The 27776-nt window shown below is 46.6% G+C and overlaps 1 protein-coding gene across 1 annotated transcript in view; it reads left to right on the top strand.

Moving 5' to 3' along the window:
* RPH3A (rabphilin 3A) overlaps nucleotides 1–27776 on the top strand; it is a 143735-nt gene that overhangs the window by 78284 nt on the left and 37675 nt on the right. Inside the window, exons 4-10 of the mRNA XM_061602611.1 lie at nucleotides 4229–4358; nucleotides 6528–6614; nucleotides 9937–10093; nucleotides 12713–12754; nucleotides 17478–17678; nucleotides 22361–22453; nucleotides 25494–25553. Coding sequence (XP_061458595.1) covers nucleotides 4229–4358; nucleotides 6528–6614; nucleotides 9937–10093; nucleotides 12713–12754; nucleotides 17478–17678; nucleotides 22361–22453; nucleotides 25494–25553 — 770 coding nt within the window. The remainder of the gene's footprint in view (nucleotides 1–4228; nucleotides 4359–6527; nucleotides 6615–9936; nucleotides 10094–12712; nucleotides 12755–17477; nucleotides 17679–22360; nucleotides 22454–25493; nucleotides 25554–27776) is intronic.

The following is a 27776-nucleotide window of genomic DNA, read 5'->3' as shown; positions in this document are numbered from 1 at the left end:
AGCTCTTGCAGCGTGATGGTCTGGAGATGCCAATTTTTCTCGGAACCATCCTAGCCGCTGGCGCTAAAGGAGAGGTTCCTTTTTGGTTTCTGTGCTGAGCTGAACCCCAGGGGGATCCCAGGGCTGAGAACTCTGGATGGGCTTGCTCTCTGACTTGTGGAGCTCTCCTCCTGACATCAGCATCCCTGCTGAGCTGGACCCATGTGGGGGCACTGGTGGAGCCAATCTGGTGCTCCCACCCGTGCCCTTGCATGGCTCCAGCCTAACTGCCACCTTGTCCCAGCTCATAGCAGTGATGCCAATGTCGGGAAGGCATCTCCTCCTCACCACAGGTTAGGGATGGAAAGATCTGTCAGTTTCAGGTCTCTCACTTTCTCACTTCTCCAGTCTTAAATTTAGCCCTCCACATTTCTGCAGCAATTTGCAATTTTTTTTAAAAAAAATCCTCATGAAAATTCTCCAGCATTTTAGTGTGAATTTCTCCTAATAAACACATTATTGCAGGCAGTTTTGACTAACCTACACAGTTTTGGAAGCCATTTCTCATCCTATAATGCGTTGGTTTTGTGTACAGTAGAATTGTCAAATATGTTTATTGATCCAGCAACCATTACAAACTATTGAACAAGCATTGCAGCCAGTTGCATGTTGTTTTCATGCAATATTCATTTTAATGCATATTTCACCCTAACAGATGCATTTTTGTAAACACTGTTTGGTTGGCGAACCGCATCACAAAATTTGAATAAGTGTGTATTTAGAAGGATGGCTGTGTCTTAGTTCTCCTACTGTTTCGGAAAGGGCAAATTGGATAAATTCAGTTTGAAATTGAGAACTGAATCGAAACTCTCCCCCATTCCTACTAAGGATGGAAAGGTCTGTCAAATTCACACATTTCTCCAGTGATAATCCTCATGGAAATTCTCCAGCATTGTAGTGTGAATTTCTCCTTGTGAATTTGTAGGCAGTTTTGACGAATGTACATTTTTTGCAAGCAATTTCTCGTCATATAATGCATTTTTGTATGTTGTTTTCACTTATGTATTCATTTTTATGTATGCTAACATATGCGTTTTGTGAACATCGTTTGCTTAGTGAACGGCATTGCAACATTTAAAAAAGCATGAATTTCGAAGGATGGCTGTGTTTCAGTTCTCATATGATTTCTGAAAGTGCGAATTTGATAGATTCAGCTTTAAATGCCAACTGAATCAATTTTTTTGCCCGTCCCTATTCCTGGCTCTTCTGCTGCAACGTGCAGTTTGGCGTCTGTTACTAAATACTTACGGATCTTCTTAAAAGCTTCTGAGAACTAGTAATGCACTTAGATTATTTTAGACTCTGGACTGAATAATCTCTTCCTCCACCCTTCTTAGGAGGCAACGTGCATCATTTTGCTTCAAAATGTAGTAAGCCAGCCCTGCTCTCCCCCCACATCCTGCTGAGTTGGCTCCTGGACACCTGCCCCTGAGTCCTACCCTGAATGCACCTCTGCTGAGTGAGGGCTCCCACCCCGCCACCCGGAATTCCCTAGGAACACAGTTTAAAGCCCCTTGGTCCACAGTCCTACCACCACCTCATTTCAAATCTGCTTGCTCAGTGGTGTGGGAAACATGTTCCGTACATGCTCAGAGGCACTCATTTATTGATGATAAGGTACTTCCAAGGGGTGCACCTTGATCTGGAGAATGGGCTCAACTGAGCCCAGTCCCTCAGCAAGCAGTGGCCAAAGGCTCCAGCTGCAGTTACTGTTTTAATGATGCAGAAGAGTGCATTAACATTAACGCCTCCTCTAATAATGTGTGCTGTTTTAATGCTTTTGTCAGATTTGGGTCACACCACGACAGGAGGATATGAGATATCCTGTGGGCTGGATGTTCTGAAAAGCCTCTCCAGTGGGTGCATGCTGGAAGTGGGTGGGGCCAGAGCCCAAAGTAGACAAGGCCACCACTTGCTATCCTTTCTGCCATCCCTTTTATCTCTCCTGCCGACCATTCTCATTCTCTCTCTCTCTCTCTCTCTCTCTCTCTCTCTCTCTCTCTCTCTCTCTCTCTCTCTCTCTCTCACTCACTCACTCACTCTCTCACACACACACACACATTGTCTTCATATATTCTCTTTAGAACAGAATAAATAATACACGAATAAATAATGAATTTTATCTGCTCAGATTTTTAAGCCAAGTGCCTGTCCAGCAGAACTGCCTGCAAGCCTTCTTTCCTGCTTTGCCGGGAGAGGCCACTGCTGCTTTCATCTGTCTTTCTTCCGTCCTTCTCAGCAGAATTCTTGCTGACAAATGGGGCTGTCAGTGCCTTTGGGATGGGGCCTTGCAATGCTGCGTTCTTCTGCAGGCAGTAGTTGGTTTGTTTCTTAACAGAGAGAGAAGCAGGTGAACCTTCCTCCTGATCTGCGCTGTGTGGTGGTGGTTGGCCATGAATGCTCTCTGCGTATGCTCTGAAATCCTATCTTCCTTCATATGCTGGATAATAGTGAGTCATGGGGACACTCCTGTAGAGAGTATATATATATGTGTGTGTGTGTGTATGATTTTTTTTAAAAGTATCCAGTTGTACATGAGATAATAACATCAAAAAATTATCCTCCAACTACATCGAAAGGAAGAGCGAGCGAGCGAGGGAGAAAAGTTTTAACTACTGATGAGAGAAGCAATGCAACACTGAGAGAAAAATGGCAAACGAAATAAATACAGGTCCAAGTAAAAGAATAGGCCAAACACGTCCAAAATTCCATTGCAGGTATTAACCCGATGTTGACCTCCACAGCTGATCATGAGAAACTGAGGGATTGTTGCAAACGAAAGCAATAAAACAATACCAAGTTTGAGAATTATATTTTCTTACTTTTTTATTTAAAATCCCATATTTTCTGCAAGGACCTCTGAGCCCAACACATGTTTTCCCATTCCCATGAGGTAGGTTAGGCTGAGGGAATGACTGGTCCAGGGTCACCCAGGGTACTTTTGTGTGTGAGTGGGGTTTTGAACCTGGGTCCCATAAGGGTCTAGTTTGGCACACTAATTGAGGGATGGGGAACCTGTGGCCCTCTAGACGTTTTAGATTACAGCCCCTAACCATTGGCCATGCTGGGTGGGCTGCTTTGAGTTGTAGTCCAGAACATCTGGATGACAGCTGCTTGGGGAAGGCTGCTCAAACCACTTCATGCTGGGCGTCAGTGAATGGTCTGGATATCTCACTGGCTTTACATACAGTTAAACTATTTTTAGAAACTAGTATATGGGTTTATGAACGAGTTAGTGCCAGCAAGCTGTGAACTAGCATGCCAAAGGCACATAAGCCTTTGCTCTGCACAGCAGTGGCTAACCTGTGGTCCTCCAGATGTTGCAGGAATTCAACGCCCGTCATCAGTCACTATTGGCTATCTGGTCTGGTGTTCATGAGTATTGGGGTTCAGCACATCTGCAGAGCCACAAGTTCCCCATCCTTGGCTTAATAAAAATGTTTTTTTTAAAGGATGGAGGAGGGTTGATTGTCTTTTGTCAATGACCTTATTTATAATTCTTCCAAAGTATAAAAATGAAATGCTTTTGCATGTGTTTCCTGCAATTTCATCTTGAACGCCTCCAACTGTTGGCTTTTAGACCTTCCCTTGAACAATTCAACCCAATCTCTTCCCCTTAACTGCTGAAGTGTGAAATGGCATTGTCTCAGGCTTGGCCTCCCTTTCAGGCTTCTTGTAATTTAGGATTACAGAAAGTGTGGAGTACCTGAATGAGTGATATTTGAATTCCTTTTGAGATAAGCTTGGACAGCAGGGCACATTTTGTGGCATCTTGGCTGCTTATAAATCAGTGATGTGAGCAACCGTCAACATTTGTGCCAAGGAGCTGACTTCAAGGTCCAGCCACAAAGTGAAACACAAATTATTGCATCCCTGCAGATGGATTTTAAATGGTATGTTTGCTTCTCACTTCACCATCCCTCCCCTGTGCCGTGTTGGTCAGATTTCCATACGAAACTGGTGGCAGAGGTGCCTTTAAATGCATGATCTCCGCACTCCTCCATGGAGAGTCACCCAAGATGACCATTTCAGAAGCGACAGCACTTGAGTCAACTTTAAGGTGTCCTGAGCATTTAGCTTAGTTGTGGCTAACCTGGTGCCCTGCAGATGTTGTTGGACTGCAGTTCTCCCACCAGCCTCAGCCAGAGGTGCCTCTTTTGATGCTGCCACATGGTCTCCCCTTGTGTAGGCGTCTCATGAACCGCCTGGAAGACATGCGCCGGAACGTGGCGGGTGATGGAGTGAACCGCTGCATCCTGTGCGGCGAGCAGTTGGGGCGCCCGGGGTCAGCATGCGTGGTGTGCGAAGACTGCAAAAAGGTGAGAATCCAAACCTCTCTATTTCTCCTTCCAACCCCCCTCACCCTGACCCCACATGCTTTGTGGTGGGGCCAGCCCAAGACCTTTTGCCTCCGGACAAGGCAATGAGTCTCCCGTTCCTTGAACAGAAGCCACCTGGGCTAGCAGATGCATTTTACTTCCGCAAGAGCCACTGGACAATGTCCTCCACTGCATTTAAGGGGATGGAGGGTGGACATGCTATGTTGACTGGGGCTAGGGATGGAACGACGTGTCCATTTTGATTCTCTCAGTTTTTCTCAGTCTGAAGGGGACTCAACCAGGGCATTTCTTTTCTAAAATGCGACCTGTCCCCAAGGTATGGCGATGGGGAGAGCTACAAAACCTACTTTAATATGTGTGTATTTATTCTATGCAGTTTAATTTTGCTGCCAGAATTAAAGCTCATAGACAACCCCCTTTCTTCCCCTGCCCCACCTCTAGAGGGAGAGGAAAGGCCCATTCTGTTGGTCTCCAGGCTTAGATTGCACCCCTGTGTGCAGAGGGTAGGGATGGAAACAGCTGTCAGTTCAGCTCTCTCTCCTTTTTCTAATCGTAAATTCGGTTCTTTGCATTTCTGCAGCAATGTGCGAATTTTTTTAATTAAAAAGAAAATCCTCAAGAAAATTCTTCAGCATTTTAGTGTGAATGTATCCCAAAATATCATGCATTTTTATATGTTATTTTTACCAATGCATTCATCTTGTGCATACTTTCCCCTAATATAGGACTTTTGTAAATATTGCTGGGTTGGTGAATGGCATTGCAAAATTCGGATAAGTGTGAATTTCGAAGGACGGCTGTATCTCCGTTCTCATATTGTTTCGGAAAGTGCTGATCTGATAAATTCGGCTTTAAATGCAAACTGAACTGAATTTATCTACCATATCTAGTCTTCACTCATGGTTATAGTCACAGGAAGGGGGCCAGGGGTGTGTGGATATGTGTGTGTGTGTGTGTGTGTGTGTGTGCGCAAGGTTCTCATTGCAGAAACAACCAAAATTCCCCACTGTGCCAGATGGGAATCTCCAGACGGAAGCAAACCAAATCAATTTCTCCTCCATCCCTAGCAGAGACCAGCTTTCCCCAACCTGATGCCTTCAAGACGTTCTGGCCTCCAACTCCCAGTGTGGCCAGGGGTGATGGAGGCTGTAATCCAAGACACCAGGATGGGGAGGGCCAGCACACTGTTTGCTCTGCTTCTTTTGTGTCGAATGCCAAACGTAGATATCCTTAAACATTATTAGCTGGACCAGCCTGAGATGAAGGTGAAGATAGTGCCTCCTCCCTCCTTTCTATGTGAAAAAAGCCTATCAGACTGGCAACTGAATGTTACACTGGCAATGAGGTCAGTGCCCTCCACTCTACCCGGGGGCAGCAGGCTAGCTTAGAGGGTGCAGTGCAGTTCGTATGGCCCACATTGGTCCATTCCCTTCCCCTTAGTATTTGTCACCTGAGGTGGCTGCTTCACTCTGCCTCATAGCAGGGCCGGCCCTGACGATGACAGTCGTCGTCGTCGTCACCAGTCTTCCGCCCTCAACGTTACATGGTGGCCATGCACTGTCACAGCTCCTCCCACTCTGTCAGTTTACTGAGTTTCTGGAAGCAGGCAGGTTCCCCTTAAAAATAAGCAATGCAGCTGTCCTCTCCCCGCACCCACTTTTTTTCAGGGGGAGTCGCACACCTGCCTTACTGTGTTTTGCAATTTCACCTGTATCCCTCTCCAAAGCCTCGGAGGGGTCTCGCTCAGGTGGCCAGCTGCTCCCTTCTTGGAGTCGCATCTTGAAAGCGAGCCGCACTTTGCCAAGCGTTTGGTGGAAAGATGACATTCTTAATTAAGCATGAGACAGCCTCCCTCAAGAGCGTGACTGGTTGCACAGCGCAGATGGTGTGGGAAGAGTCCCCCATCTGCCTCAGTTACCCAACTGCAGCCAGGGCCAAAGATGATTGGTGCGGTTTTTCCTCAGTACCGTAGAAACTGAGGGACACACAGTCTTCAGACTCTCTCTTTCCCTATGCAATATCTGAGAATCAAATGTGGCTTGCTGTTTTTTTTAAAAAAATTATTAAATGTAATGGATGTTCATCTTTGTTCTGCATGAAGCCTTTCTGGCTGTGTTAGCACCGCTTGTTTGTCTCTTTCTGACGCAGAACGTCTGCACCAAATGCGGCATCCAGACGACCAACAATCGCCCTCATTCCATCTGGTTGTGTAAGATCTGCACGGAACAGAGAGAGGTCAGTCAGGAAGCGGCGTGTGAGATCCGTGGCCTCCCTTGGAAACATGAAGAACGCAGAGAGCTTATACGCGTTCCGATGCCTTCTCCAGGAGTGGAGAACCAGTGGCCCTCTGGCTGTTGCTGGACTTCCACTCCCATCATCCCTGACCATCGGCCAAAGCGTCCCCGCCTCTGTTGCTGCTGTTATTGAATTTATATCCTGCCTTTCTTTCCAAAGGAACCCAGGGCGGGAATATCGGGAGCAATTTCGCATACGGTGGCAGCTGGTGGCTCTGGGGCAGTGGAATCCACTCTGGGTTTTAGTCAGAACCGTCCATCCATCAATCAATCATTTATTACGGTCAATGACCAGCACTATAAAACGTTAAAACAGCAAACAATAAAACACGCCAATATTATACAGAGCAGGAAACAAATGGCAGCAGCCTGAGATAATATGGAACTGTGGTATTAAAATTAGGGCAACAACGGGGAATGGCCCACCCGAGGTTATCCATTATTGTTGTTTGCCGTCATCATGGCAAAGTTAGTCAGAACTTTTAAGGAGCTATCCAAGGTCCTGAGCTGGGGTTCAGCACCTCAGACAGTTCCTTGAAAACTTGGACTAAAACCCGGAGCAGATTCTGCTGCCCCACTGACCTGGAGACCCCAGCTGCCCCTGTTTTCACGGTCTGAGGCACAGACCTTTCTCTGTTGGGTTAGCTGAGATCCTTATATAGGACCATAGGAAAACTGCCTTCCTAGCTCAGTATTGCCTACCCTGACTGGTGGTAGCTCTCTGGGGTTTCAGAAAGGAAATTGCCCTTGCTGGGGATTGAAGTGGGGACCGTCTGCATGCAAGGCAGACGCTCTGCCACTGAGCTATGGATTGTCCCTCCCTTCCTCCCTTATCAGTGACTAAGCCACCCAACCCCAACCTGCCACCCGCCCGAGGTTTGGATGACAGTCTCCTGAGGTTTTGGAGATCAACAGCTGTGCTGGCCGGGGCTGATGGGAGTTATAGTCCAAAACCTCCAGTGGGGTGGGAGGACCCAGGTTGAGGAAGGCAGGCCTAAAGGCTCTTGGAACGCCTCATGTCTTGAAGCGTCAGCCCAGCAAAGCAGGATGGGGGAGAAAAGATGTAAGAATACTGCCATGGGGTCTCGTCAGGCCTTGGCAAATGGTCCGGGTGCAGGGAAAGGGGTGAGGAAGCTGGGTGTCAGTTCAAGAGGGCCAGGAGCATGGGGGTGCCCCTAAGCACAGCAGGGTCCCAGAGTTGCAGACAAGGATCGGTGCTGGGTGGCCACATATCCACCCCCTCAAAAAAAGAGGACACAGATTTGCACAGTGGAGGCTGGTGGCTATGTCAATGGGGTAGTGTAATGCACTGTGGGGTTCCAGTCCAAACTTTCGAGGAGCTGTCCAAGATGCTGACATTTGTACTAAAACCCTGAGCGGATTCCACTGCCCCACTGACATGGGGCCACCAGCCGCCACAGGATTTGCATAACATTTACATATGCTGATGGCTATGTATAGATACAAATACAGAAATAATTACTTAAATAGAAATAAAATACCCTGAGCAGGTCAACTGTCCAGGTGTTAACTGTCGATGGGCAACATCAAGACCTTTCCCTTGGTTGGTTCTTGACCTTTAAACTAGACTTGGAGCAGACAACCCTTCAGATACAATGTGGTGTAATGGTTAGAGTGTTGGGCTAGGACCTGGGTTCAAATCCCCACTCACCGGTGAATGGGCTGGTCATTGTCTCCCAGCCTAGCCTACCTCAAAGGGTTGTTGTGAGGGTGAAATGGGGAGGGAGAGGACCACGTCCGCCACCTTGAGCTCCTTGGAGGGAAGGTGGGGTATAAATGTAATATTAAATTTAAAATAAAATAGAAGACTCCTTGAAATAGAGGACTGCCCACTGTAAAGTAGAACACATGGGCACCCTAATTAAATGGGGCTGGAGACAAGGGCATAATCGAGTCAGGGAGGCATCAAGATCCAAACCAACAATCAGGGAAAGAAAATAGAGACGAGTAATTTGGCAGATGAGAGATTTATACAGCGTAATGGATAGGGATTGACTATTACTACTATGCAAATTCCTGAAGCAGTTTACATAGAACGCAACAAGATCCTTAAAAGAGGAAAAGAAATATCCATATACAGCATGATAACAAATCTTTAAAAATTGAAGGATTTTAATTTTTGCCCTGCCGGGATGGGAGAGGACATTACCATGGGAAGGAATGCTCAGGCCAGCTGATGTTTCAGCCTGACGGCATCCTTGACTCACAGAACAAGCTTTTCAATGGAAACATGGTGGCAAAGGGAGGGAGGGGTTGGATCTGGAGCCTGGGTTTGAGACTCCCACCTTCCACTGTTGGTGCCTTTGAGCAGCCTTCCCCAGCTTGGTGCTTTCCCAATGTTTCGGACTGCAGCTCCCATCAGTCCCAGCCAGTACTGGTGGGAGTTGTAGTCCAAAATGTTGGGAGGGTGCTCGGAACCTAGTCAAAAATGCTCCCCCTCCTGCAAGCTGCTGTTCCCCCAGCTCTGAGATTTGTGGTGTTCGGCAAGGGAGGGTGTGTGTGCATGCCTGAGTTCGTCCCACTGTGAGTTCTGCAACTGAGCATGACCTGTGCATGTGAGGGAGTGTGACCATCAGGTGGGGACATGATGTTTCCTTGTTAGTCTGATAGCGAAACCTTTGGAACAGTGGGGGAGATGGCTTCTCGCACAGCCAAACAATTGATCTTCCAAGGAGCACATGATCAGCTCCTGCTGAGTGGGGGTGGGGGACCCCTTAGTCCTCCTTTGAACCTCTGCTGTCTTCCAGCAGGGAAGGAGGAGGGGGGGACCTTGGATTGTTCCTTCCTCTCCTCCTCTCCCTCCCTCCCCCTGCATCAAAGACCAGAGGTCTTGTGCTAGGTAGACAATGATGTGGTTTTGTTATGTGGTGAGAGGATTTGTTAGGAGATGTTTGAGTGTGGGTGACTCCTACTGAGAAGAGCAATAAAAGTCCAGTTCTCTCTCTAAAGACAAGATGATCTCCCCATCACCAGCCCCTGGGCCGCTCCCGAATAATGCCCCTGTGGTGCTCGGTGCAAAGTGGGGAGGACTTGTTCTGCGTTGGGAATTCATGACAGGCTCTATGATGGCGCTGGTATCCCTGGGCAAAGTTCCCTTTGCCACCCTCTAGAGCTGCCCCTGCACTGGGAGGGCATTCAGTTCTGTGATTTTCGTCTCAGCAGCGGTACACGAGGGGCACTCTGCAACGTGAGCTTCTCTGAAGACCCGGCACCCATTCCTCTTTGCCCTGTTGCTTTTTCAGGTGTGGAAGCGCTCTGGAGCATGGTTCTTCAAGGGCTTGCCAAAGCAAGTGCTGCCCCAACCAATGCCCGTCAGCAAGGGCAAACTGCAACCGGCGCTCCGCGAACCTGCCTCACCTGCTCAGGACGCAAAACCATGTTCTCACCAGCAGAATCGCGGTAGGTAAAATGTGAGCATAGGCTTTGATTAATGTGCTGTCGATATGCAACATCTGTCTGTCTGTCTGTCTGTCTGTCTGTCTGTCTGTCTATCTATGGCTTTATATTTATGTTTGGAAAGAGCTCCTCTCTTTCCTGAGAATTCTCAGCCCAGCTTACAAAGTTGATGCACATATGCTGATGATTTGTGTGTCTTACATTTGCTGGTCAAGCCAGCCCATTCGTTGGTCCTTCCAGTTGTAACATGCCTGGTAGAGATTCATGTGGAGGCAATGCGAGGCAGGGCCTTCTCTTCAGTGGCCCCCATGCTGTGGAACAATCTTCTCCTAGAGATATGGGGAGCTCCTCCGATAATGGTGTTCTGCTGGTTGGTTCATACCTATTTGTAATGGCAGTCTCCAGTACTGGCTCAATAGGAAATTCTAGATATCTGTGGTTATTTGTGCATTTAGTTTCTTACTCTTGTTAGTGATTTCATTCTGTAGAACACTGTGTTGTTTTATAATGAAAGGTGGTCTATAAATAAGTTATTAAAAATAAATAAATAAAAAGATGGATTACTTAATGTCTATTCATCAGTAAACACCCATTTTTAAAAGTTTGAGTAGATTCACAGCATTCAAAGAGTTTCATTTGAAGATAAAGAGTTGATATAGGAAGCAGTCTTTCACTAAGTCAGACAATTGATTCATCTAGCTCAGGTTTGCCTACACTGGCTGGCAGCGGCTCTGCAGGGCTTCAGGCAAGGCTGTTTCCCAGCCCTACCTGAAGATGCCAGTGATTGGACCTGGGGCCTCCTGACTGCAAGGCAGATGCTCTCCCCATCAAAGCATCTACCTTTGGGATTCTGCTCTGCAGAACGCTAATGGTGCCTGTGCCAAACCTCATTCACCAGCTCATGCTAGAGGAGGTGCTTGATTCATAAAATATCCGCCTGTTGCAAGCGGGACACATTCACATCCCAAACCAGTTAATTATGAACTTGGGCATCACCACCAGGGATGTTTGCAAACACGCCCTGCATCCCATAGCTCATGGATGGGGAACCTGTGACCCTTCATACTGGCAGGGGCTGATGGGATTTGGAGATCAACAACCTCTGGAGTGCTGCTGGGACCCCAACCTCTACTGTAGACCTTCTTCCAAAGAGCAATGTTCACCTGAGTCTTCCTTTGTTTTTCCCCCCATCAAAGTGCTGGCCAGACCAGGCTCTGCCTTGTTACAGATGCCTTTGGAAGGTATCTTTGTGCACCCTGTGATGCATCCTTCCCTGGCTCTCCCTGTCAGGTTCCTACCTGCTCGTGGTTACTGCCTGTCTCTAGGCACCACCAGAGACTCCACCAGTCCGGACCGCACTCTCTTATGGTTTACCTATCCGCTCTAGCACAGATCTCAACAGATCCCCCTGCTAGGCAACCACCAGTAACGTCCCAATACTAGTATTCCCAGAGACTCTGAATACTGGTATTGTTTGCTCTTCACCGCTGCCACCATTTGTTACAGTTCCCCTTCAGCCTTGGTCATTACCTTACCCTCCCTTCTGGTCTGTGAAACCCCAGCCAAGGATCAGGCCTTTGGTAAACCAAATTAAGTATTTATTACAGATAACAAAGCTAACAAGATTAACAAGATTTCTTCTTAAGGCACATAAGCATATGGTTTTACTCAATACTAATCCGAACTCCACCTCCCTCCTGTTAAACAACTCTCTAAACCCCACCAAGCAATCTACTCTTTCTCGTCTCCCCCCCAGATTCCACTGTCACTCTTCCTTTTATACATTCAGCCATTTTAAACACTCAGCCAATCATCTCGCATTCTACTGCCCATTCACTCCCCCTCCTCTTTCACTCCACTTACCATGTATCTTCTAAAACAGCAACACTTACCCTATATACATTAATATAGGAACATCACACACCCCTTGACAGGGCTGGCTCTGCCTTTCCCCCCAGCTGTGTTAACTGCAGTACAAGTTGGCAGGGCGCAGGGCAGCCTGTATACCACTGACTAAGGTAGCATCTGGTCAGGAGCTAGTGATAGGGGCAAAACTTGATTCAGTTTGCATTTAAAGGCAAACTTACAGAATTCAGACTTCCCGAAACAATAGGAGAACCAGAATATACCCATCCTTTGAAATCCACACTTCTCCGTGTTTTGCAATTCTGTTCTCCAGCAAAGTAATGTGCACAAAAATTCATATGCTAGGGTAAAGTATATAAAAGCATGTATTAATGAAAGCATATATTAATGAAAATATAAAACCATATATTAATGAAAATAACATATAAAATGCATTATATTAGGGAAAATTGCTTTGCAAAAGTGTGTATCAGGCAAAACTGCATAGAAAAAATGTGTGCGTTAGAAGAACTTTGCATTAAAATGCTGAAGAATGAGGATTAAAAGGATGTGGACTAAAAATACAAATTGCTTTTCATGAGGACTTTTTAAAAAAAATGTAATCTGATGTAGAAATGTGGAGAACTGAATTTAATCATGGAAAAATGAGAAACCAGGAGAAACCAAAATGGACATATAATAGGACTCAAAATCTCTTTCATGCCATATTAACTCCCTTCCTTTCAAGAAATGGTTCCTTTTTTCTTTGTTTCCAAGGCCAAGCCAAAGCAGCTGCTCCTGCTGAACAGGAATCTTACGGTAAGAAAAGTTGCGACTCTGACATATTTATTTCTGTTTCTCACATTTGTAGCCTTTCCAGACTGAGCATTTTTTAAGAAATGCAAAGCACAGGAGCGATTATCACCAGATAATAATTTGTGGCAGGAACAGTAAGGGTTCGGGCTCATATCCCCCCATTCCTTAGGGCAGGGGTAGGGACACTTTATTTTGAGCCCAAGGGCTGTGTGCTCTCATGGGCAACCTTTCTGGGTATTGCACACCAGTGATGGGCTGGGCCAGAGGGAAAAGGTGAGTGGATCAAATGATGCGGCTTTTACCTTTGCACATGAGGCTATATTCCAGCCTTGCAAAAGTTGCAGGGTTTTTTTTTTACACACACACACATCCATGTACTTCCATTTCCATCCTCCATCTAGAGGAGGAAGAGGCATGATCACAGTGCAAGGGCACATTCCAGCCCGGCTGAAGCACTCAAGGATGCGGCAGAGGAAGGCTGGTGAGGGGTGTGCCTAAGGAGACTCCTGAGGGCCAGGCGGAGACACCTGGTGGCTCCATGTCAGTGGGGCAGTGGAATCTGCTCCAGGTTTTCGTTTGAACTTTCAAGGAGCTGTCCAAGGGGGTGAAGCAGAAGCACTGACATGGAGCCGCCAGCTGAGTTTCCCCACCCCTGTGACACAGGCTGCCATCTAAAGACAGGGGACGTAAAACCATTGGGGTTGTATTCACCTAAGTCCCTCTTAGATTAGATCCATTGAAATTAAATCATGTCTATTAACTTGAGTGGGCCTACTCTGAGTAGGACTAGCATTGAATACCATCCATTAAATTCAAAATTTAATGACTTAACTAGAGTAACCAGGGCCGACGTCAAGCCTGCTGGGGTCCTTGGGCACCTGCCTGCACACCCCACCTACCTTTCCCTTGAAGTGAATGTTGGCCGCACTGTGGGCACATGCCTGCCACCAACCAAGATGGTGGCAGGGGCATTAGCCCCTTAGGGAAGCTTTGGCTGGCATCTTGGTTGATGGCAGGTATGCACCTGCAGTGTGGCCAGCATCTACCTGAAGGGAAAGGTAGGTGGGGCATGTGGGCTGGCTTTGCAGGCCTGCATGGTACTGAGGGGATGCCTGGTAGCTCCCTCTCTGAGATCTGCAGCAGGGTTGGGACCCAACACTGTCGTAGATAGAGGGAGAGCTACCCACTCACCCTAAGGAGGAGCCCTTCAGGGGCCCTCGGCCAGGGCCCGATCTGGCCGCCCTATGGCACCAGCCCCGAGAGTACTGTTGTACGCCTTTCTTAAGCCAGTTTTCTCCTAGCTGTGCTCTGAATCTGGGCATAAGCCCAGCTGGAAGAAAGGCTACCAGGGAGGGAGGGACATGGGAGGTGGCCTTGAGTTGGACAGTTTGCCCTCCCAGATCAGTATTGTCTGCTGCAAAAGATAAAAGCTCTTCAGGGTCTTAGGCAAGGAGAGGTCTTTTCTGCCTCCTGCCACCAGATCTTTTGAAATGGGAGCTGCCAAGGGTTACACCTAGGGCCACCCACTTGCAAAGCACAGCTGCTTCCACTGACCCGTGGCCTTCCTTTTGAGGCAGCTGGGAGGAGAGTCAGCAGAAGGCATGGAAGGGTTCAACAGTCTCAGTTGTGTTACATCAGGCACGTTTCAGGAGCAGACTTTTCGTGAGATGACATTTGTTGCCCTCTCCCATCCCACCCTTGCTCCATTGATTGAAAGCTGCTGTGAAATTAGGATAGGGATTAGGGAGGGGCAAGGAATACAATTCCGTCCAAGATGAATCGATCAAATCTACACTTTATGAAAAATTTGAGAACCGAAGCAGAGCCACCCTTCGAAATTTGCACTTATCTGAATTTTGCAATGCCATTCACCAACCATACAATGCTTACAAAAATGCATCTGTGTGCATAACAATGAATGCATGAGTGAAAATAACATACAAAAATGCATTATATGATGAGAAATTGCTGGCAAAAATGTGTACGTTAGAACTGCCTACAAAAATGTGTTTCATGAGGAGAAATTTGCACTAAAATGCTGGAGAATTTTCATGAGGATTTTTTAAAAAAGAAATCACAAATTGATGCAGAAATGTGGCGGACTGAATTTAAGATTGGAAAAATGATAAAACCGAGAGAACTGGATTTGACAGCTCTTGCCATCCCTAATAGGGCTAGAGAAGGCATTTGATTTAGACGTCCCAAAACCAAATGCCATCTGAAACACAGCTCTTCTTCAAGCATTGCTCTTCCCCAGGTTTTGCAATGTGGTTCCTCATCCAGCTGATATGTACCAAAATGCAAATATTAGAAGAAAGTACGCATAAGAATCCATACGTTAGTGAAAATAACATTCCAAATATGCATTAGATTTGTTACAGAAATGTGCATATATGAAGAGGAATGTGCACAGAAATGCTGGTGAATTTTGGGGGGAGACTTCATTTTATCCCCTCCACAAACTGATGTAGAAATGCGGAGAGATGAGTGTAAGGTCAGCAAAATGAGAAACAGAGAAGCTGAAATTCACAGATTGGTCTGTCCTTCTGTGTAATTAATTTGCTCTACTGGTTTCGGTGGGTTCAAAAAGCCTGACTTCTCAGCAGCTTTAAGCCCCAGTGCTTCTTTCTCTTTAGAAACGAAACAGTGGATTGGAGCAGCTCAGCCTTGCAAAATTGTTTCCTGGTGCTTTCTTCTTTTTTGTGATATGACTTTAGGTTGTTTTAAACTGTTTTTAATGCATCATCATCATCATCAGTATTAGTATTATTTCTGCCATTTGGGCCAGAGAAACTGATGGGTTGTTGCCTCCAAACTGGATCTTCCGCTATTATTCCGAAGGGCTGTCAGCTGCTCATCAGGAGGTGCTAATCTTGAGTGATTGCCCCGTTATTAAAACCTGGATCACTCTGTAAATCTCACGGAATTGCCTGGCACTCACGGGAATGCCAGGCATTGGCTTGATGATTGATGCTGTCAGAACAGTCATTAGCTTGCTCGTTAGAGTGGCAGATGATCCCGGCAAGCGCTGACACGCTCCAACTGTGCCCTGGCTTTTTGCTGCCAAGTGCCCTTTCGTTGTGACAAAGAATCTCCATTTCCCTCTCAGAGCAAGTGAGTACAACAGCCCATTTGCCGGATTGCCTGCGGTGAATAAAACTTGCTTCTCTAGCTCTGGCGCCTGTTTCTAGTGCCAGGACCGAGCCTCTGGGACTCTACAGAGTTTCTTGTGCTTAGTAGCCTCAAGCAACCCCTACAGGGCTGCGAGTTGGGTTAAGGAGGCCTACAAAACAGATGATATGACTTCAAGATACATTTGAGCTCCACTAGCTCCTAAGTGGGGAGACAAAGCACTGGAGATCAAATCAGCTTTGCTCTGATGGGTATTTTTTTCAAACACTGTAATGGGAATAAACGGTATTGTCTATTTTGTAAAATTATTTCTGCCTCTGATAGCAGGGTTTTCAGAGATTTTGAATCTGGGAGTGAGGAAGTCTAGAGATACGAGTGGGCAAAACTGAACAAAATCAGTTCCTCATTTGTAAAGTGGGAATAGCGTTTTCGCAATGAACTTTGTGTTTGTGGGAAGAGAAGTACCATCAAGATTGCAAAGCTGCTTGCCTAATGGAAAAGCCTTCTCTAAATGACCCAATGTGTGGAGGATATAAAGAGTGCAGGGAAATGGTGATATTAAAGTCTGTGGTTGTGCAAAGGAAGATAATTTGCTGATCTGAGTGGGAGCTGCAGTGAGAGATCCCAATCCTGCCCCCTGCCTTACGGTTGTTGGAGGGAAAAGCTCCCCTGCTCAGCTGTGGGCATTTGCGTTGCCAGCTGCAAGGAGCGAGAGCTTCCCAGTGGCCAAATGCTTTGAAAACTCTCCCTGCCCTGAGCCAAGAATCAGGCAGGCATGGCAGCTTGAGCCTGAAGCTGCTGCGGGGGAAGAAGCAAGGGAGCCCTTTCATTTGTTCTGACATGCTTGACGCTGGCTGTTTGGCACTGCGTCGCACAGTTTTGGGGCCACCCAAAGTTTTGGGGTTTGGATACCACCAGCAAAGGGCAACATTTGTTCAAACAATGTGCAAGGAATTGGTTGGGGGGGAAGGAAATGCAGCAGGGGTGAGTGGTGGAGTTGCTTGGAAAATGTGGGCATTGCCTAAACATGTAATTGACGGACCAATATATGAAATGATTGCACTTCCTGCAATTAAGAGCCCGACCTTCTGCACTGTTAGGCGATTACAGTAATACCATGTCCATTTAAGCTCTTCCACATCTTAGTGCCCTCATTCCCACGAACAATAAACAAGCTGTGGCAATCACTTGGCCTTTTGTGAGTTCCCATTGGTCTCCTTCATGAACATTTGCTTTCCGCTGCTCCCATGACTTCCTGCTCCTCAGACCCATATTCCCTCCTCCCTGAAAAGCCTAAAGTATATCTCTCCAGCCATGCAGATTGTCCACTTTCCCTGCGCTGTAGCCACAGCCATTGTCAGTAATGGATCCCTTTCATTTTCTCCATGGAATGGTTCGTCAGCACTCTCTGTGATGTCACTGAAGCTCAGCCAATGAGTTTCCAGGTGGTAACTGATTGCTCCTCCCACAGTCTGCAGCTTTCTCAGATTTCCTTCTTGCAGTTGTAATGACTTCCAGTTGGATTTGTTTGCATTTGCTATGACAGCAGGAAAGTAATTTTGCCACTGTCCTCCCCTTTTGTGTTGTTATCCAGGCACCGAGCCAAGAGCAGCTGCTTCCAGTCGGGGAAATTATCCACAACTTAACCGCAAACCTTCAGAGGCTAAGATGGCACCGAGTGGCAATGAATATACCAGTGAGGGCACTGAACACCAGGGTTACCCTGCAGAGAATCAAGTCAGTCGAAGCCCTGGAGGTGAGGGAGGAGAGCAGGCAGAGAACCAGATGCCTCTGGGTGAGAATGTTCTGCCTATAATCTTTTCTAGTATTTCATGCCAGCAATTCCCACACCATGTGCAAGGAGACAGCTGCCTTGTATCAGACAGGCATGGGAGACAAATTCATTTGGGTTTGCACTCTAATGTGAACCTACCTAATCTGCACTTCCTGAAATGATGAACGTAGCAAAACGCAGCTGTCCTTCAAAATGTGCCCTTGTCCAAATTTTGTGATGCAGTCCTCCGACAACAACAACAAAAGTGTACAGAAATAAACATATTAGGGGAAGGTCTGCATAAAAATCATCAGCAAAGTCTGTATAAAAATGCATTTGTTAGTGTAAACAATGCACACAAAGGTGCATTGTGTTAAAGAAATTTGCTTGCAAAATGTTTGTTAGGCAAAGTTGCAAAGGAAGGGATGAAAGAAAAAGGCAATGTAAACCCAACCTCCAGAAATGAATAGTAATACAAAATTTGGTTGTGTATCTGGGTCTAAAAAATATTGATACCAAAGTTAACTAAATAAAAGTGTCCAACTTTAATCTCATTCTAAAAGCTCTGTATCATTGACATGTATATGGAATATATCAAAAAACCAAGTAATATAGCCAACAGCATTGTGACAAACCAAGTATAATATACAAATACTTAGAATCATAGAGATGGGAGGGGCCTATAAGGCCATCGAGTCCAACCCCCTGCTCAACGCAGGGATACAAATTAAAGGATCCCCAACAGGGGGCTGTCCAGCTGCCTCTTCAAGGCCTTCAGTGTTGGAGACCCCACCACCTCCCTAGGTCATTGGTTCCATTGTCGTATGGCTCTAACAGTTAGGAAGTTTTTCCTGATCTCCAGTCGAAATCTGGCTTCCTGCAAGTTGAGCGCATTGTTCTGTGTCCTGCACTCTGGGATGATCAAGAAGAGATCCCGGCCCTCCTCTGTGTGACGACCTTTCAAGTACTTGAACAGTGCTATCATATCTCCCCATAACCTTCTCTTCTCAAGGCTAAACATGCCCAGTTCTCTCAGTCTCTCCACATAGGGCTTTGTTTCTAGTCCCCTGATCATCCTTGTTGCCCTCCTCTGAACCCGTTCCAGTTTGTCTGCAACTTTCTTAAAGTGTGGTGTCCAGACCTGGACTCAGTACTCAAGATGAGGCCTAACCAGTGCTGAATAGAGGGGAACCAATACATCACGCAATTTGGAAACTACACTTCTGTTAATAGATAGTAGACGAAACACGTTTGGTTTGTTACGTGATTGTTGGCTATATCAGTTGGTATTTTGATATATTCCATGTAGATGTCAGTAAATGGAGCTTGTAGACATTTTATTTATTGGTATTTTCCCTGTGTGTGTGTGTGCGTGTGTGTACATATGTATATATACATATATACACACACATTAATTATTTGAGATTAAAGTTGGGCACCTTTTTATTAGGAGAAAGGGCACATTAAAATGCTGACCCAAACGTAAGATTGGAAAAATGAGAAACTAAGAAGTTGACAGATTTGCCCTCATTAATACCAGTTCAGGCTATTTGCCATTTAGGCCAGTATTCTCCACTCTGATTGGCAACTGCCCTCCCCTCCCCAGTCTCAGGCAGATGTCTGTCACCTCATCTGCTCCTGCTACCCAGTCCTTTAAATTGGAGATGAAACGAGTGGCTAAAGCTGGTTAGATGCTTCACCCGTTGAAGTTAACATATCTGCTGTGTTTGTATTACTGTCAGGCATGCCCCCCCGCCCCCGCGCCTGTTTTGCAACCTGGTTGGCCCTGCAGGCTTTTGTGCAATATGGCTTTGTGAATTGTTCTGATAAAAAACACACCTCTTATAATGGACAGCTTTTGCAGAGCGGGGACAATAGGTTGATGGGGTCTTAGCTGGGGGAGCCAAGTGGGGAAATGTAAACTGGAAAGGACCCAAGATTCCTCAGCTATGCAGGGAATGTTTAAATAGGGCACTGCAGAAGAGAGATACAATCCCTTTGCTTCCTGTCATATGGTGAGGCTGCTTTCATCTTGGCTGAATTGCAAGACAAAAGATGCTGCAACGCTTGATCCTATTATCTTGAGACCTGGGGCAGCATAGTGGCTCGCTGTGTGTGCCAGTTTGTTCTCCGTTCAAATCTTGCCACAGTACAAACTCAATTAAAACAGGTCCCTGCATCTGTCCTCTTGGAAATAGGTTGAGTGGGGCTTACTCCCCTGTAAGCAGTGGTGTAAGAGAGGGGGAGCATGGGAGAGTGAAGCTCCGTGACTATTGTCAGAGCAGAAGTGAAGGCCTCATCTGCAAAAGCACCAGGGTAATGGACAGATCTGACTTGCTCCGTCCGGCAAGAGGACGAGGGGATAATGAGGCTTTTGAGTTTGTTTGTGACAGATCAGAGGGAATGTCTGAGAATGGGGGAAATGGCCAAGCAGAGGAGGGTAGTTCTTTCCTTTCCTTTGATGGGGCTCTAACTTTATGTTGGCAGTTCATTATTTGCAAGATTGTTTGCCTTTCTGTTTCTCTTTTGTTAAGGCTTAATGTTGTTGTACAAGTTGATTCTGTGCAGTCAGAAGTAAGCTTCGCTGAGGCTACTCTAGTGTGTGTATGTGAGTGTAAATAATGAATCAAGACGGTAGACTGCAGTTTTGGACTCGCCTTGCAAGCAAGGCTATAGGGTAAGTGTGGGGAGCCTTTGGCCCTCCAGATGTTGCTGAGCTGCAAACTCTCATCAGCCCTAGCAAGCATGGCCAACAGCCAGGGATGATGGGAGTTGTCATTCAGCAACATCTGGAGGGCCCAAGGCTCCCCCCACCTGCTATAGAGGCTGTCAAAATGTCTTGCATTGCAAAATTTACCACTACACCACTGCAGGCAAGAGTGTATTGGATCCTGGCTTTGTGTGGTCCTAAATGGAAAACTCAGCCAATTATGGGAATAAAACAAAACCTATCTAGAGCATTGTTGTTCCTATGAAGCAGTGACGGCTGGTCCCTCCATGTTAGTGGGGCTGTGACATCCACTCCAGGATTTTGTCTAAACTTTCAAGGAGCTGTCCAAGGTGCTGAGCCACTGCTATGAGGATCGCCATCAGCTAGCCAACACAAACCACAGATCACATAGTTAAAATTCTTCCTGGACTAAACTGCTTCATACTGGAGATGGACTGAATGTTTCCTGGCATATAGATATCTAGATGTCAAGGAGAAAAGTCCTATCCTGACTTTCTTCCCGATAATGCTGTGCTTTCTGTGTGTCAGGATTTTATATCTCATTGGGACGAAGAGATTCATTCCTATGATTTCTGTACCTGCAATTTGAAGTGAAGCTATCCAAGAATAGTTTTGTGATGTTTGTATAGATAGGGCCTGAGACAACATCTAGGGAGAACTCTCTGAAGTAAGTCCCAGATCCTTGCAGAACAGGATAGCTAGATGTGGCTACTGAAGGGAGGGGAGAGGAAAAACACTGCACATTCTCAGAAGCAGTCATGTCACTGCTATTGCCTTGCCCTATGCCAGAGGCCGAGCCCCGGACATCAGAAACCAGGTTTGTGGGCACAAAGTTAAGCCCCAGGCAACTGGGCAATTTTATTTCTAAAGGAGACAGAATCTCTGTTTTCCCACCGGGTAAATAACGCAAGTGGGTCAGCTATATTTAGAATAAAAGGAATAAAATGCAGCCAGTTATCAGGAACTAGGAAGCAGATGAAAGAAAACCTTCTCAGGGAAACTATCCTTTTAAGGGTTTTTTTAAATAAAGATCCTACACCTGCTAGTCTCAAAATCTCCCAGATATTCCAGTCTCCTAGTGACACCAGTGAGAAGCCCCCAAAGCAGAACAGGGCCGGCACCAGAGGGTGGCCAGGTTGGGCCCTGTTTAAGGGCCTGAGGGGCCCTGAAGGACTGCTCCTTAGGGTGAGTGGGTAGCGCTCCCTTTTGAGATCCGTGGCAGCATTGGCTCCCCACCCTGCTGTGGATCGCAGAGAGGGAGCTCCCAGGCACCCCCTACTACCACGCAGACCTGCAGTGCCCACCTACACGCCCCACCTACCTTTCCCTTGAAGTAAATGCTGGCTGCGCTTGCAGGCACATGCCTACCATCAGCCAAGATGGTGGCCAAGGCTTCCCTAATGGGCTGATGCCTCTGCCGCCATCTTGGTTGATGGCAGGTATGTGTCACAGCATGACCAGCATTCACTTCAAGGGAAAGGTAGATGGGATGTGCAGGCAGGTGCTGGGGCCTGGGGCAGGCTGGTGCCCAAGGAACCTGGCATGCCTGGTGCCAGCCCTAAAGCAGAATATACGTAATTAAAAAAAAAAAACACATAACATTTCTGCAGTTTGCAAGAGTTCAGGGTCTGGGTTCATGACGCCAGCAGGGCCAGCTGACCGTTAGGCCTAGTGGTGCATTTTGGGTTTTTTATGTTGAAAGCCGCCTTGATGTACTTTTATGAAAGTGCGGCTTATAAATGCTTTAATAAAATAAATAAATCAAATCAATAGCTTTAATCCATTCTCTCTCCCCTCACCCCTGAAAAGTGTGGATGTAGTCACCCAGCCACCTACAGCTTTTGATAGATGCAATTCTCGACAGGACTGTTGATATGGCACCATAGTATGTAGACGCTCTAGGTGTGGCACTCAGACCTGGAAAGTGTGATGTTTCCTCCCTCATCTCTTCTGCCCTCTTCCTTTTTCAAAGGTCTCAAGCGGACCAATTCGGCCCAAGCTGCCGGTACCAGACCGCTGCCTCGAGCTGCAAGCCGGGGTCCATCTGCCCAGCTGGTAGAACAAGGTATGCTGGGTTTATCAGACCTGCCATATGTCTGATGATGACTGAGCTCTGAGGTGTTTCTTAACTTGAAAGGTATCTGAAAGATCGTCTCACCCCTTATATGCCCAGTCGATCACTGCCCTCTGCAGGTGAGGGCTGTGACGCCCTTCCCTGGCTCTCCCTGTCAAGTTCCTACCTGCTCGTGGTTACTGCCTGTCACTAGGCACCACCAGGGACTCCACCAGTCCGGACTGTCCTTTATATGGTTTCTCTCCCCGCTCTAGCACAGATCTCAACAGATCCCCCTGCTAGGCAGCACCACCAGTCACGTCCTATAACCAGTATTCCCAGAGACTCTGCCTGAGTCTCTCTATCAGGTTACCTCTGTGACTGAGTGCTTAAGCTGTCCCCAATCCCTTTGATCTTTATATATAAAGCATACGATCCTGGTTTGCTCTGAATACTTGTGGTGTTATATTCTTCCCTTCACCGCTGCCACCAATTGTTACAGTTTCCCTTCAGCCTTGGTAAGCACCTTGCCCTCCCTTCTGGTCTGTATAACCCCAGCCAAGGATCAGGCCTTCGGTAAACCAAATATAGTTTTTATTAAATAACAGAGATAACAAGATTACTTTATAAAGGCACATAAGCATATGGTTTCATCTATTTCTGGTACTTGTCTTAGTATTAATCCGAACTCCACACTCTCCTCACATCCACCAACTCTCCACACAATCTCCTCTCAAAAACCCACCAAAACAACCCACTCACGTCCACCCAGATTCAACTGTCATCCTTCCATTTATACTCTCAGCCATTCAAACACTCAGCCAATCATCCAGCATTCTACTGCTCATTTACTCCCCCCTCCTCTTTCATTCCACTTACCATGTATCTTCTATTCAAACAGCACTTACCATATATACATTAATACAGGAACATCACAAGGGCCTCCTGCAGATACCATCTTATCAGGAAGTCCATTCCGCACAACATAGGAAACACACCTTTAGTGTGGTGGCACCTACCCTGTGGAACTCCCTCCCCTTAAATATTAGGCAGGCGCCATCTCTGTTATCTTTTTGGTGCCTATTGAAGACCTTCCTCTTTCAACAAGCCTTTTAAGTAGAGACCTATCACAGTCTGCATCTGTGTTGGAATTGCTTTTTAAGATGTTTTTAAAGTTGGCTTTAAAAATATGCTTTTAAGGTGTTTTATTTTAAGATGTTTTTAAAGCTGTTTTGTTTTAATATGTTTTAAAGTCTTTTGTTTTTAAGATGCTTTAAAGTGCTTTTAGTGTTTTTTGTTTGCTGCCCTGGGCTCCTTCTGGGAGGAAGGGCAGGATATAACAACAAACAAGCAAATAAATAAATAAATAAATAAATAAAACTTAGAATAGAATCTTCAGGAGCAAGACACCAACGAATAAGAATAAAGAGAACAGCTGCCCTTGTATTGATTTTGCTCCAAATATCAGACAAGGGGCAGAGTCTCTTTTCCTTTTTTAAAAAACTGCTGGGCCAAACGTTCAGCAGGAAGAAAGTTCAGCCTGAACAGGTGTGTGTGCGTGTATCTCAATAGTGAAAGAGGGGTTAAAACTGCTCCTCCTCCTTTATATATTTTTAGGTGGTGGGGCTGAAATTTGAGGCAACCGGGTGAACGTGCTGGTGCTCCCTCTGTGCCTCCTCTTGCTGGCTGCCATGTTTAATATCCCCAGATGCCCTCAGACAAGTCTCCTTCATTATGCCAGGGCATTTGGGAGGGGATTTAATATGGCGAGCAGATGTCACGAGGAATGAGGAACCAGTCGGTGTCCTCCCCCTGCCCTTGAAATTCATCCCTATCCCCTGAAATAGCTGAAATGCCCCTCTGCAAAAGGGGGCATTTTTTCCTTTTCAGCCCTACCTCTCAAGACAGGAGTGGGGGAACATCCAGCAGCGCAGTGGCAAATTCAGAAGGGCAGGGTCCCTTCATGATAGTCACACCACACCCCTCACAACCACACCCCCTTTTCCACTTTCCCTCATCTGCCTTCCTCTCTGTGGGGTCTCCAAGTCCACACTCTACTACAATAAACATCCCTAGGAGACAATCGGCGTTAAAGGGGAGGCTGTGTGTTAGTTACTGAAAAGAGTCTTCTCAGTGGCTGACTCAGCTCGTTTCACTCTGATTGGCTCCAATCAGCACGAAAGGACAAGGTCTCTTCTCAGTGGCTAACATGCTCCCCTTTCATGCTGATTGGCTCATAACATAGGGACCTGGCTGGGACCCTACTCCCCAAAAAATAACAATATGACCCCCCCAGATGACTACACCCCTGTGGACCAAATATGACCCTCCAGAACTCTCTGTCTGGCCACACCCCCTGCTCTTTTTAGCCACCCCTTCTTTCCAGAGGGCACAACCCTCACTGCCCTTCTTTCGCTGCTGCTTTAGGGGGACGTTTCATGCTGGTTCTACTCAGAGTAGACCCATCAAAGTTCATAGATGTGGCTAACACACTTTCATTAATTTCAGTGAGTCTACTCTGATTAGGACTTAGCTGAATACAACCCTCAGTGTTTTTATCTGGCTACGATGCATGCTTAAACTCTGATTGTGCTTCTTGCTCTTCTGGGTGGAGGATAGCGAGGGGTGTGCAAGAGTGTGTAGAAATGAGCCTTCTGCACGAGAGGTAATGTTTATATGCATTTATCCATCCACTTTGCCTCTGGCTTTGCCTCCCACTGGTATGTGGCCCCTTGAAAGGCTGCCCACCAGGGTCTGTGACCCTCTGGCTGGAAAAGGTTCTCCCCCTGTGTCTTGGGAGAATCCGAAATATGACTTTTTGCTTTTGAAATATAAGATCTGAAGAGAGAGACATGTAACTGTTTCGTTGGCAATAGTATAGTGCAGTCAGGTCTAGCGCCAGTGGGTGGCCAGGTTGGGCTCTGGTCGAGGGCCCCTATGGCTGAGGCTGGGCGGATGCAGGTCCTGCTTTGTGATCTGCACTAGCCACTGCTGCCTTCAAGGGCCCGCTGCAGTTTGGTGCTGGTCCTGAGTGCAGTTTTCTGCTTTGCAGGTCCTGCAGCTGTGGGGAGGCCAGGGACAGGCGCCGGAGGTCGTTTCCCAGAGAGACAAGGTACAAAGTATCAAATATTAATTTGCATATGAACATGCGTGGTGGTGAGGCTGGATCCTCTTTCCACTTTCTGTCCTGAGACCTTTTCTTCCTAATCCCAGATAGGCATGAGCTGGTTAATCCGTGACCAGGGAAAGACATCTTGTGCGTGCCCAGAGACAGTTTTTATTCTCACTTGACATGCTCGATACTGAAAATGGGCTGAGGTTTGACAAAGCATGTCAGCAATCTTTGCTGCGAGAGCTAATACTTAATAAGCAACATTATCACTAGTCATAGAGCAACTGGCATTCATTTTGCAGAGTCCGTGAACTGGTGGTGGCTAGCCAGGAAAGAGATCTTTGGGTTGTGGGGGATAACTGTTGAGAGGAAAATGCTGACCCAGGGCGTGGCAGGTAAGGATGGGGGAGAATTTTGATTCAGTTTGTATTTAAAGCTGAGCCTTTTAAATGTATACTTTCCAAAACAACGTGAAAACCAAAACATAGACATCCTTTGAAATTTGACACTGATTTGAATTTTACAGTACAGTTCTCCAACCAAAGAATGTTTACAAAAATGCATGTATTAGGGGAAAATATGCATAAAATTGAGTATATTAGTGAAAATAACACAAAAATACATTATATTAGGAAAAATTCCTTGCAAAAATGTATACATTAGTCAAAACTGCATACAAAAAATGAGTTTATTAGGAGAAATTCTCACTAAAATACTGCAGGAAATGTGAAGGATTGAATTTAAGGTTGGAAAAATTAGAAGCTGAGGGAATAAAAACTGACAGACCCCTCAATTCCTAGTGGCAGGTATGGAAAAGGAGAATTCCATGTTAGGGATCATTAGGAATCGGCAGGGGTACACCCAAGATTTTCTTTTGGTGGGGGCTATGATTATGTAGAGCGGAGAGGTGTGTGTGCACCAGTGTGGTATCCAGGTGGGGCCTAGGAGATCAAGTGACATCACAAGCTGAGGGTAACTCAGCTAAGTGAGCTGGATCACAAAGGTGCATAAAAGGCTCTGGAAAGGGACACCTTTCCACCTACCACAAATGCACAGTGACTACAGTTGGAACAGTGCATACAGTTCTGGTGACCTCACCTTTAAAAGGATATTATAGAGCTGGCAAAGCTGTGTCATGCCTCCCTCGGAGGAGTCCTCAGAGGAGGATGAGGAGCAGGGGACTGGCACAGCAGACCCGGGAGAGGGAACAAACAGACTCATCCAAGATGCAGCTCCAGACCTCCTACCGCTGGAAGATGTTCAGGATATGGCTGGAGCCCCTCAGTCAGACTCAGAGCTCATTCACAGTGCGATTTAGTGTGTGTCTGGTGCTACTTGCATTTCTTTGTAATTCACATGACGTTGTAGGCAAGCAGAAGCTATAATACAGTTTCCCCCTTTAAATCTGTATCAACCCAATCCAATGATAATGCGAAAAGGAAAGGAAAAACCATCTCAGCTTCGCTGCGCTCCTCTGTGTAGGTGCTTTGCTTTGATTGTTTTTAGTGGATGGGCCCTCTTATGTCCCGTCGCCCACTCCCTCTCTCTCTGCTGCTTGCAAAAGCTGCCGCAGCCACTGCCTACTTTGCCTTTCATTCACTCCTGTATCTAATCAGTTTCAAACAGTTTTGTGTCAATTGCACCCCAACTGCAGAAGCCAGAGGCATGCAATTGACAATGAAACTGACAAAAAAACCCTCCTCCATTAGCAATATCGATACTCCAGAGGGAGTAAACGTGTAAAATTGGGGGCGGGGCCACAACGAAACAGCAATACTAAACCTTTCCAGAGGAATGCCTGCTTGTGTGAAAGGAAAACAGCAGATTGGAAGCTACCATTGGGCAAGAAGTGTGGACCTTGAAAAGCTATTGTGATGGTAAAAGCAGCTTCTTTAGTACGAAGTTAGGCTCCCATGTGGATAAGCTCTCAGAGAGTGAACAGGAGCCCCCCCCGCTCCCTGCAGAGTGAAGACACCTGTGACTAGTAGTGCAGGCATTCTGGGCATTTAAGGCTACAAGCTACTGGCAGTCGGAGGGCTGATTGCTAGCACCTGAACCACGGACGGGAGCGTAAAAGACAGTGAGAGGCCTTTTGCCCTCTGCTGGAAGCAATGTTGGATGCCAGCATCAGACCCTCATCAGCCGTGCTGTGGCCTGTTGAAACCTGGATTGTCTTGTTGGATTATTAAACTTTTCATTTGTGACTGACCTTGCCTTTACAAA

Source organism: Rhineura floridana, chromosome 19 (genome assembly GCF_030035675.1).
Source record: "Rhineura floridana isolate rRhiFlo1 chromosome 19, rRhiFlo1.hap2, whole genome shotgun sequence".
Lineage (NCBI taxonomy): Eukaryota > Metazoa > Chordata > Lepidosauria > Squamata > Rhineuridae > Rhineura > Rhineura floridana.
This window is presented reverse-complemented; position numbering and strand designations above follow the sequence as displayed.